Genomic DNA, 12,713 nt, shown 5'->3' with positions numbered 1-12,713 from the left:
AGTCTCAGCAGCAGTGACTTGCTCAATGCAAGCAAAAGATACTGCCAAAGATCTAGTGAAATGAGATTGTACCATTGTAGGCACTGGGATGTCTGTAACATGTACTATTCAACAATACATTGTTTAATCCATTTAGAAATAGTCTGGGAAGACACAGCATGACCCCTACAATTTTTAGTATAAGAGATTAATAATGTAGATTTTTTGGTAAACTTTTAATTCTATTTAAATAATATGCAAGAGCATCTAAAGAGTGTAAAAAGATTCACCTTTATTTGTATGTGGCCTTGGAAAAATTACTGGCAAATTAATTGTCTGATTGACGTGAAATTCAGAAACTATTTTTGGCAAAAACCTGAGGCCAGGTCTAAGAATCACCTCACTTTTGTGAAAAGGCATAAGTGGTAGTTTAGCCATCAAGGTATTAATTTAATTCACTCACCCTTCTGACTGGCGTTATGGCAGTAATGAATACCATCTTAACAGATAAATAATACAAAGAACACTCAGCCAAGGGTTCAAAAGGTTGCTTCATGTGTGTAGATAAAACCACATTACGTTCCCAAGGAGGGACAGAATTCCCTCCAAAGGGGAGATATGTTAGATAATCCAACAGAGAGGAAAAGCTTAGGAGATTTTCTAAAGGCCTTTGTACTATCCAGGTAAAAGACTTGGGCTCTCCTAATGTCTAGCGTGTGCACTATAGCCCCCCCATTATCACGGTGAGACTTGGGGTAAAAGGAAGGTGAATCAGTTGGTTTATGTGAAAAGACAAGGTCACCTTGGGGACGAATTTCAGGTAAGGGCCGAGAATAACCTTGTCCCCAAAACATATTGTATAAGGGGTGTGTGCTACTAGTGCCGCTAGTTCCCCTATTCTTCTCGCTGAATTGATCGCCCCAGCAAGTCTGTCTGTGAGCAAACAAGCAGCCACGGGTTCAAAGGGTGGCCTAGTCAGCCTCTTTAGCACTAAGTTTAGGTCCCATGCTGGGGTGGAATGTCTAGGTTGGGGGAAAAGTTTTACTATACCCTGATCAACTGCTTTGTGGTTGGGTGTGAGAGCACTGAGTACCCCTCTTTTGTTGATGGAAGGGTGCTATGGACACTAGGTGAACTTTGAGTGAACTGAGAAATAGTCCTGATTTCTTGAGAGTCAGTATATAATCTAGGATCTTTGGGAGAGTAGCAGATGTCGGATAAATCTGTCTGGAATTACACCAAACCTGAAACCTGGTCCACTTTTGCAGGTAAGTACAACAGGAATTTGATTTTCTACTGTGTAGTAACACTTCCTGTACCTCCACAGAACAGGATCTTTCTGTGTGCTGGAACCATGAAGGAGCCAGGCCTTGAGTCGGAGTATCCACAGGTTGGGATGGAGAGTGTGTCCTTCGTTTTGCGAGAGGAGGTAGGGAGTGGGTTGGAGAGAGATCAGCAGGCACGCCACGAGTTGTGACAAGTAAGGATACCATGCCTGTCTCAGCCAGGAGGCAGCAATCAGTAAAACATTTGTTCTTTCTCTTTTTATTTTTAATGGGACTTTCGATAGTAGAGGGAATGGGGAAAGGCATAGAGAAGATCCTTTTCCCATGGAGTAAGGAGAGCATCTCCTAAGGAGTGTTGTCCTATTCCTGCTGTGAAGCAGTAATGTGGACATTTCTTGTTCAAGTAAGTGGTAAACAGGTTTATAGTCAGTTTCCCGCACCGTCTGAATACGTCATGTAGTACTGCTGAGTTACCTCCCATTTGTGGTTGTGTGGGAACTTGTGGCTGAGACTGTCCGCCATTGTGTTTTGTACTCCTGGAAGATAGGCTGCTGCTATTATGACACTGTACGAAATGTACCAGTTCCATAGCTTTAGTGCTTCTGCACAAAGGGAGGGTGATATGGTGCCTCCCTGGTGATTTAAGTAGTACATGCATTCTCTGTTGTCTGCCAAGACCCTGGTGTGTGTACCCTTGATTAGCGGAAGGAAGTGGGTGCAGCAAGATCACATAATTGCCTAATTGATGTAGTCATATTTTGCTGTCAGAGCTTGATAGTTTGCAATTCTGAATTTCAGTGTGGTAGATGAATAGGCCTTTATTCCAAAGAGGTCGAGGAGCTTCCAATCCCTGTCACAAGGGGTGGACTTCACCTGGTACTGGCAACCAGATAATGGAGGTGAATGTCTTGGTACCGGTGGAGATTCCCATGTCCAAAGTAAACTTGGTACTGGAACTCTTGGTACTAAGCAAAGGAGACTCTTGTGTGTCAGAACCATGAGATCTTTAGATCTGGGGATGGCTGAAGAGCTGCCTCAGAAGGAGTTTTAGTCTAAAGTTCTCGGTCCTTTCGAGACCTGGACTTCAGCTGTTGGCAGAAACCACCCTTTTGGGAAATGTGGCTTTCCCCAAGGCAACAGATGCAGCCAAAATGTTTATCCACTACAAGGATGGCCTCCTTACAATAGAGGCAACTTTTAAAGCTCGGTGAACCGGGCATACCCTGTGCTGGGGCAAACCCCAGACAAAGGGGGAAAACTAAAAAAAAAAAAAAATTTCCAAAAGAAAGAAAATAAAGAAAGCCCTACAACTAAGAAAGGGATTAACTAACTATTGAAGTGCTAAGAGATATAATGATCTGATGAATGGACTGCTAATAGTTTCGTTTCTAGCCAGGGGTGGTTGAGAAGGAATTGAGGGGCGTTCACCCACACAGCATTGGTTAGCTTCGTGGCAGACCACGAGCGGGAGGCCTTCACCGTTGCAGATGGAAAGCATCAGAGATGGACTGACTGTCTCTTCCTGCTCTCAAGTAGAAGATGCAATTCTTCCTGTTGAACCTTGTAGCAAACAGGTACACATCTAGTTGACCCCAAATGGAAAAGATGCTCTGAGTCAACTGATCCTTCGTGTACCATTCATTCGAGAACTATCCCTGTTGAGACTATCTGGAATCATGCTGTTCTCTCCTGTTAAATGCAGGGCCACTGGGTAATTATCATGTCAAGTTCATCAGCCCCATAATCTGATTGCCTCTGGACACAGCTGAGTGGAGTGAGCACTCCTATTTGTTGATGTATTGTCTGTCACTGCTTCCTGTGTATGTGAGTGAGGAATGATCTGAGGGCCAGATGAATGGCTCTGAACTCCAACACACACACATTTTATATATATATAGTAGATGGATGCTTTCTGTCTGCAACGGTGAAGGGCCCTTCTATATGCTTTTCCCCTTTTCCATTGATTCAGAAAGTGGTGAGGAAGAGTGGTCAGGACAGGGCAAGGATAATTCTAATTATATATATATATATAATATATATATATCACACACGTCTGAGTCATCTTTACAGTCAAGGTCATATGCATGCCCTTCTCTTGAGTAGCCCAATGATCTTGACCTGTAAAGAGGACTCAGATGTATCCCCCAGCCACTGTTTGATGTAACTGAAGTTATCCTCACTGACGGCGAAGTGGGATTGAAGTGGATGCTTCTTAGGACACTTACTCTGACTGACCTCATGTCAATAAGTCCAGCATTTCTTGAGGCATGTTGACTTACATTTTAAGACTGTCCAGATTTGGCCTGTAAACTTTAGACATCCAATGCCGCATTGGTCTCTTTCTAAGATATGCAAATAAAGTCAAGTAGGAGCTGCCATGAAACCCAGGAGGATTACTTTCTGAGTCTGACATATTTGAATGTTTAAAACATATTGCACTATTTTTAAAAATCTGTCCTCTGGTGGAAAGGCTTTCCCTACTACTGAGTCCAACATGGAGCCAATGAATAACGTTTTCGGAGCTGGACAGAGATCTGACTTTCTGACATTCAGAAGCAGCTCTAAATCTGAAAAAAGGGTGGTTATATAGGCAATGTGGCTTAATAGAGCATCACAAACAGCAGCTTCAAAAATATGGGAAAACAAAAATAACTTGCTTTCTCAAATGAATCGCTATCACAGAGAGACACTTAGTAATACTCTTGGTGCTGTGGACAGGCCAAATGGGAGCACCTTTTACTGGAAATAATGTCCTGCCACTACAAAATGAAGGTAGTTTTGATGACTGTGCTGAAATATGAAAATATGTGTCTTTTAAATCAAGAGATGCAAACCATTCCATAATTGAAAGCAAAGGGATTATGGAGGCCAGAGTTAACATATGGAACTGAAACTTCCAAATGTGTTTGTTCAGGTTACTTAAATCTAAAATCAGATAAGCCCATTTCCTCCTCATCATTCTTTTTCTGTACCAGAAAGTAACTCAAATAAAACCCTGACCCCTCAGGTGATTGGATACATCTTCAACAACCCATATTAGAAGCAATGTCTGCACTTCTGAGAGCAGAACATCATCATGAGAAGGTTCCCTGAAAATGAAAACATAGGGAGAATTGAAAGGGGGTAGAGTTTCTCAAACACTATGTCACAGCCCTTTTCTATAATTTATAGGATCTGTTTGTCCGATACACTAAGCTTCCATTTGTTGATAAAAATGGGCTAACCTGTCTCCAAACAGCGGAAAGGAAGAATCTGAGGCCTGGTGTTCAATGATGATGATAGAGAGGAAGCAGATTGTTTAGATTTAGGCCTTGATTTAAAAGACCTCTCCTTCTGTTGGCTCTGGAAAGACATAGTCTGCGGATGTTTTGCTGACGTCTTTGATTTCACAAGAAATAAATCAAGGAACACTGTGGATTATACTGTCTCTGATACAGAAAGGAGGAGTAGCTGGTCTCCTCCTAAGTAGAAGAAATCAAGCCTAAAGAATGAGCCATCGATTTTGTCTCCTTCATTTTACCCAGTAACTCATCCATCTTTCCACTGAAAAGAATATCCCCTTTGAAGGGGAAATCTTCCACCTTAATTCTGTTACTCAGAGCTAGAGAAGAGGAGTGAAGCCAAGCACGTCTCCTCAGAATAACCACAGAAGCCAAAGCTCTGGCGAGTCTGAGGCATCAAATGAAGCTAAGAGCATTCTTTGCCACATTTTCACCCTCCATTTAGCAAATGCAATTGTATGTCCTTTTGTCATCTGGCAAATCCTGCACAAACAATGTAATCTTTTCCTATAGATGAAACTGATGGTAGGCCATAATTACTTGATAATTTGCCACCCTAATATCAACATGAGAAGAGGAAAACACTTTTCTCCCTAGAAAATCAATCTTTTTTCCTTCTCTGCCACCAGGAATGGAACGTGCTTGTCCAGACCTCAACCTACTACTGGCAACAGCCACCACCAGTGACTTAGGTAAGGGGGGGTGTGAAAATATGAAAACCCTTCTGAGGGTATCTGATATAATTTGACTGTCAATTTAGAAATAGGCTGGCAAAAGACAGCAGTGGACGAGAGAGTCTTAGCCAGCTGCAGCAGACCAACACCAGATGGAAGGTTTCCTCCACAGCTACTGAAGGTAAATTCAACATGGATGCCATGTGATCCCCTAGTCATGGAACTTCCTCGAAAGGGAAAGAGGTGGAAGCCACTCCCACATGCTCATCTGCTGACATCAGGTCATCTGGATCATAGTCTGTGTCAACTACTCTTTTGAACAAGAGCATACTATCTTCCTTTTTAGACAGAGTAACATGAACCACTGTCTGAGATGCAGACAGATCTGGCAGAACCAGATCTGAGGACTTCTCCGCTGCTGGATCCTTTACAGATGAAGCATCATCTCTCCATCCATAAGGAGAGCACAACTGATAAATTCCTGCACCCAGTAAGGCCATGGTGGTACCCAGTAAGGCCATGGTGTCCAGGCCTGCTAGTCTTCTCAGCAGCTGGGACCTGGGAACATACCTGGAGGAAGAGGAGCAAAAGGAGACACAAACTGGGAGGAAACAAGTCTCTTTATTCTTCCTCTGTCCTGATCTAAATGTGGATCTGGCCTCGGATCCATGATGGAGTGCATTGGAGACAGCAATGAACCCATGTGGTGAGCAGAGCAATGAAACCTGACTCTTCTTCAAGACCCTCTCACTCAGATCTGAACAGCAATCAGAAGCTGAACAGCGTATATCAGCCACCAAAGTAAAAGTCTCCTTTGGATCAAAAGATGAACCTGGATCTAAAGCATATGTCAAAGCTGAGCCAAAAATTTGGATGGTGCAGAATCTAATGAAATGTTCAGCTCCACCTCTTTGGTGCCCGGAAACTGAAGCTAGAATCAGCCTGGATTTTGGAGCTGGAACCGTAGAGGCCATGTCAGAGTTGAGCAGATCCAACAAATTTGACATGCAGGATCTGGCACCGCTAATAGTGTCTGTTTTCTCCGTTGCCTCCTTCTTCAGAACTGATACAGCCAGAGCTGACAATGTACCTCTTGGTTCCATAGCAGGTGGTCTGCCTTTCTTTATTGACAGGTCCTTTGAAGACCTTACAGCTTGAGCAGCAGGATCTGGAGCCTGACCAGATGAAGGATCCCATTTCCTGGATCCTTTAAGCTGCTTCAACTTGCTGGAGTAAGTCACTGGATTAAAAGCTGGTCTCTTAGACTTCGGATCCAACAAGCGCCTGAGACTGGAGTATTTAGCCTCAAAGGCCTCCTTAAGTAGAAGCACCTGCAATCTGTTGTGTCTCATCTTGCAAGCTCTGGGTGTGAAAGTCTGTCAGATGGAACATCCAGGAGAGTGGCCCTCTCCCAAGCATGTCATGGTCATCAGATGCTGGGCACAAGGCATATCTCTTGAATCCCACCTTCTTTTTTTTTAATTCAGCTGCACTGTAACCCAGAACTGACTACTAACTAACTTAAGTAACTACACTAAACAAGTATAAAGACACTAAGAAGTGGAGAAAACCCCAGATCTGAATGGACTGGAGCAGTTTGTGTCCATCTGGCATAGTGATTGGAAGGAACTGAGATAGTAGAGAGCACTGTGTATCCTTATAGATCCTCATCCTCAGAACAATTGGAGATGCTGAGGGGAGAGGCAGGAGGGGCCAGGTGGGCACTCTAATATACACTGCTTGGAAATGGTCCTACCATTAGGCACCACAAAGTGGCACAATACCCGTAAATGGGGATATACAGAGCCAACCTGAACACCTGAAAATGGCCTGAAATGAAACATAAAATCAAAAACATTTTGTTCAACTTGAAGCACTTTGGGGTTTTTTTTTTTTGTTTCAGCAGCCGCCTCCCCAAAAACCAAAAAACAAAAAAAGTCTGTTGTGGTTTGAACTGAACTGAGGATTTGTTTTCTTCTGATTTTTTGTTTTAGTCCCCGAATTTGCTCAGCTCTAATAGTGAGTAGCTGAGCATGATATTATCATCTTCATTTTAAATATGGAGAAACTAAGTGTTTGCATGACTTGCCCAAGGATACAGTGCAAATCAATAGTATGATCTCATATACTTCTCTGCTGAAATTAGTAAGAATGCAAGTAAATCCAGGTGAAGCCAACTGTGATAGTATCTGCCCAGTAGGAAATACAAAGAAGCCACCAATTCATTTTATACCCACCTGGAAATCCACCTGGCTGGGACTTATCATGGAGCCCCTCCCTCAGCCCCAACTTAGCCCTGGACCTGCCATGGCCTGCCACACCCTGGTTCTCATGGGCGACTTCAATCACCCTGATATCTGCTGGGCACTACAGTGGTGCACAGACAATCCAGGAAGTTTTTGGAAAGTGTAGGGGACAATTTCCTGGTGCAAGTGCTGGAGGATCCAATGAGGGGGAGAGCTTTTCTTGACCTGCTGCTCACAAACCGGGAAGAATTAGTAGGGGAAGCAAAAGTGGATGGGAATCTGGGAGGCAGTGACCATGAGATGGCTGAGTTCAGGATCCTGACACAGGGAAGAAAGGTAAGCACCAGGATACGGATCCTGGACTTCAGGAAAGCAGACTTTGACTTCCTCAGGGAACTGATGGGTAGGATCCCCTGGGGGAATAATATGAGAGGGAAAGGAGTCCAGGAGAGCTGGCTGTATTTCAAAGAATCCCTATTGAGGTTACAGGGACAAACCATCCTGATGTGTTGAAAGAATAGTAAATACGGCAGGCGACCAGCTTATCTTAACAGTGAAATCCTTGAGGATCTTAAACATAAAAAAGAAGCTTATAAGATGTGGAAGATTGGACAAATGACCAGGGAAGGGTATAACAATGTTGCTCAGGCATGTAGGAATGAAATCAGGAGGGCCAAATCGCACCTAGAGCTGCAGCTAGCAAGAGATGTTAAGAGTAACAAGAAGGGTTTCTTCAGGTATGTTGGCAACAAGAAGAAAGCCAAGGAAAGTGTGGGCCCCTTACCGAATGAGGGAGGCAACCTAGTGACAGAGGATGTGGAAAAAGCGAATGTACTCAATGCTTTTTTTGCCTCTGTCTTCACGAACAAGTCAGCTCCCAGACTGCCGCGCTGGGCAACACAGCATGGGGAGTAGGTGGCCAGCCCTCTGTGGAGAAAGAAGTGGTTAGGGACTATTTAGAAAAGCTGGACGTGCACAAGTCCATGGAGCCGGATGCGTTGCATCTGAGAGTGCTAAAGGAGTTGGCGGCTGTGATTGCAGAGCCATTGGCCATTATCTTTGAAAACTCATGGCGATCGGGGGAAGCCCCGGACGACTGGAAAAAGGCTAATGTAGTGCGCATCTTTAAAAAAGAGAAGAAGGAGGATCCTGGGAACTACAGACCAGTCAGCCTCACCTCAGTCCCTGGAAAAATCATGGAGCAGGTCCTCAAGGAATCAATCCTGAAGCACTTACATGAGAGGAAAGTGATCAGGAACAGTCAGCATGGATTCACCAAGGGAAGGTCATGCCTGACTAATCTAATCGCCTTCTATGATGAGATTACTGGTTCTGTGGATGAAGGGAAAGCAGTGGATGTATTGTTTCTTGACTTTAGCAAAGCTTTTGACACGGTCTCCCACAGTATTCTTGTCAGCAAGTTAAAGAAGTATGGGCTGGATGAATGCACTATAAGGTGGGTAGAAAGTTGGCTAGATTGTCGGGCTCAACGGGTAGTGATCAATGGTTCCATGTCTGGATGGCAGCCAGTATCAAGTGGAGTGCCCCAAGGGTCGGTCCTGAGGCCGGTTTTGTTCAATATCTTCATAAATGATCTGGAGGATGGTGTGGATTGCACTCTCAGCAAATTTGCAGATGATACTAAACTAGGAGGAGTGGTAGATACAGTGGCAGGCAGGGATAGGATACAGAGGGACCTAGACAAATTGGAGGATTGGGCCAAAAGAAATCTGATGAGGTTCAACTAGGATAAGTGCAGGGTCCTGCACTTAGGACGGAAGACTCCAATGCACCGCTACAGACTAGGGACCGAATGGCTAGGCAGCAGTTCTGCGGAAAAGGACCTAGGGGTGACAGTGGACGAGAAGCTGGATATGAGTCAGCAGTGTGCCCTTGTTGCCAAGAAGGCCAATGGCATTTTGGGATGTATAAGTAGGGGCACAGCCAGCAGATCGAGGGACGTGATCATTCCCCTCTATTAGACATTGGTGAGGCCTCATCTGGAGTACTGTGTCCAGTTTTGGGCCCCACACTACAAGAAGGATGTGGAAAAATTGGAGAGAGTCCAGCGAAGGGCAACAAAAATGATTAGGGGTCTGGAACACATGACTTATGAGGAGAGGCTGAGGGAACTGGGATTGTTTGTCTGCAGAAGAGAAGAATGAGGGGGGATTTGATAGCTGCTTTCAACTACCTGAGAGGTGGTTCCAAAGATGATGGTTTTAGACTATTCTCAGTGGTAGAAGATGACAGGACAAGGAGTAATGGTCTCAAGTTGCAGTGGGGGAGGTTTAGATTGTATTAGGAAAATCTTTTTCACTAGGAGGGTGGTGAAACACTGGAATGCGTTACCTAGGGAGGTGGTAGAATCTCCTTCCTTAGAAGTTTTTAAGGTCAGGCTTGACAAAGCCCTGGCTGGGATGATTTAATTGGGGATTGGTCCTGCTTTGAGCAGGGGGTTGGACCCTCCTGAGGTCCCTCTCTCCCCACCATAGCCCTCTCTCCCCACCATAGCCCTGGGGCAGCCTGCACCCCAAGCCCCTCATCCCCAGCCACAGCCCATCCCTCAACCCTGTGCCCCAGCCCTGAGCCCCTCATTCCCGGCCCCACCCCAGAGCCCGCACCACCAGCTGGAACTCTCACACCCCTGCACCGCAACCCTCTGCCCCAGCCCTGAGCCCTCTCCCACACGCTGAACCCCTCGTCTCCAACCCCACCACAAGAATTTTGTTATGTACAGCAATATGAAGGGGATGTGTCACACATCACCTCGATATCAGTGCACATGACAAAATTCATTCCAAACATGTGTGGGAAAAATTAGAGGGAACACTGCCAGAGGCAACTTTTGGTCATAAACCAAATCAGTTCAGTTTTGGATCAATAACCTATAAAGAGTTACTGAAGTAATTTAGTTCCTCAGCTATGGATCATGTAAAAATATTGGTGGCTCAGTACGTATATATCTCCAGGATTAATCATATTGCTGAAAAAGAAATATATTTGACCATTACGCCATACAGAGATCTCAAATGGAGTTTTGTGCAAAATGACAAGTGAAATATGAACAAACAGTGGCAAGCACCAACAAATGTTACACAATTAACCTATTACTTGGAAACAAAGGACAGACTAGTCACTTTGAACAGGAGTCTACATTTCCACATCAGTTATGCATCAACAGTAACTCACTGGAGGACACTGAGCCAGTTTATCAGCTGCCACCATTTGAACATTAAGGTGTTTAGCCTGAGATTTCCCTCGAGATTTTATTAGCCTCTGTAAAACCTGTGGAAAATAAGACAGTTAAAATACATAGTGGGTGGGAAAAGAAAGAACTCAGAAGCAAGAAGTAGTCAGATAGTGGGAATAGGACCAAACCGTTCCATTCAATGGGAGATTTGCCAGGGGCTTGACTGTTAGCAGGATTAGGCCCAATGTATTTGTGTACTCTTCAAAAAAGTAACTCCCTTGTGTAATTTTTAACATATCAAATAATGTCTCATTCACTGGGTTTAAGAGCCTTTATGCCTTGACATTTAGGCCCTGCACAACCTCGCTCCTGCCTACCTCTCTGCTCTCATTCTCTTTATTCCCTTTCTCTCTCTTTTTCTGCCCAAGTTGAACTAACTGACACCTTCTGGTCCTCCTATTCTCATGTGTGCCTTCTTCCATGTAACCATTTGCAATGAGACTCTTGAGAATGCTCTTCCAGACCCACTTTACCAGGCCTCAACTTTCTCCTTCCAACATCTTTTCAGGATGTACTTGTTCCAAGAAGACTATAAATGTAGACATCCCCACACAGCGAAATGGTGGTAAATTAAATGACTGAACATCTTAAGAATAAACTGAACAAAAATTACAGAACTAAACACTGTGTGTGCTGAACTGTACTGATCAGTTGTCCTGCTGCTCAGAACATCTCCTCCCTTATCTTCATTTCTATACTGTCTACTTGGATTATAAAGTTTTTGGGACAAGGACCTTAGCTCATATTTCTGCAAAGCTTCTAACAAACTGTTGACACTCTGTAAAGCAATATTACATAAATAATAATAAACAAGAGAACTGTTTCCCTTAGTTCTAACTTAAGTAACCACTAGAACTATAGTTATCTCTTTTTTGCAAAAAAGTGATTTTGTAACCCACTGATTGAGATTATATCCTTTTAATGGTATCTTCCCATCCAAAGGGAAATAATTCAAAAGTGCAATTCATTGATCTTCAATGACACCCAGTTCAGAACCTGTGTCTCTTTGTACCTGTGGCACAGGTCTCAAAGAATGAGTGGATTGAAACAGAATTAAGCGCAGTAAGATAGTTACCTTGGGAGAAGAAATCTTTACATATACTATAATGGGAGCCAGAGAAGTTTTACTTAGTTGAGCTGGATGATTAATGGTATCAGCATCAAGTACTACCAGCTGCAATGTCCTTGCTAATTCAAATATCCGTTCAATTTCACTCTGAACTTCAGCTGCAGATAAGTAGAAAATTAGAGTTATGAAAATATTTAACAGAAATTAATTCTAACAAATGTAAAAATGAGGTAGATTGGCATGCAGCTCCCACAACATATGAGTAGATTGGCAGGAGCTGTTAATTGTTAATGTCACTGGCATTCTACTGAAGCAAACATATCTTTAGCAAGAACATTCCGCCTACAGTTTACGTTCTCTGAAGGTCATACTCTTTACCAGTCTCACCTTCATGCTTTTGTATACTACTAATATGCAGTTTTTAACACCTTCTTATAAGATCAAATCCATGTGTGTATAGCAAAGAGGTGTATGCAGCATTATGATCTCCTGTTTGAAATATGAATCCCTCAATTTTACTACAGTAACTCAGTAGATTCCTTATTTGTAAGTTATTGCAGCACAGACTCTAATTATACTTAATGACCATAATTTTCAAACCTGAGTGCCTGAAGCTACACAATTAAATTTATAGTGAGGCACCAGGAAGAGACTTGTTTTTCATACGGTACTAAGCACCCATAATTTCTATTTGCTTCAACATAAGTTATCAATGCTTACCATCTCTCAAAATTGGGCCCTATACGTAATATGGCACTAGGTCTGAAAATGTTGGTCAATATTTGTAAAGTACTTTGAAAACAAAAAATTCAAAATAATGCTAATAATCCTCCCAATAACCTTTGAGGTAGATAAGGATTATTATCAGATCTGGTCAGAAAAATATATGACAAAACAGTTTTTCATTGGAATTTGTCGATTCATC

General features: G+C 43.3%; 1 protein-coding gene across 7 annotated transcripts in view; it reads right to left on the bottom strand.

Moving 5' to 3' along the window:
* Positions 1 to 12,713, bottom strand: part of CACNB2 (calcium voltage-gated channel auxiliary subunit beta 2) — a 395,376-nt gene that overhangs the window by 9,455 nt on the left and 373,208 nt on the right. For all 7 annotated transcript variants that reach the window (XM_084619151.1, XM_084619150.1, XM_084619149.1 and 4 more), the window contains 2 exons: positions 11,795 to 11,946; positions 10,659 to 10,754 (listed from right to left, as the gene is read on the bottom strand). In XM_084619151.1, coding sequence (XP_084475277.1) covers positions 10,659 to 10,754; positions 11,795 to 11,946 — 248 coding nt within the window. The remainder of the gene's footprint in view (positions 1 to 10,658; positions 10,755 to 11,794; positions 11,947 to 12,713) is intronic.

Source organism: Lepidochelys olivacea, assembly GCF_965140295.1.
Source record: "Lepidochelys olivacea isolate rLepOli2 genome assembly, chromosome: 2".
In the NCBI taxonomy this organism is placed as follows: Eukaryota; Metazoa; Chordata; order Testudines; family Cheloniidae; genus Lepidochelys; species Lepidochelys olivacea.
Note: the sequence above shows the minus strand (reverse complement) of the source record. Positions and strands in the feature narration are given on the sequence as shown.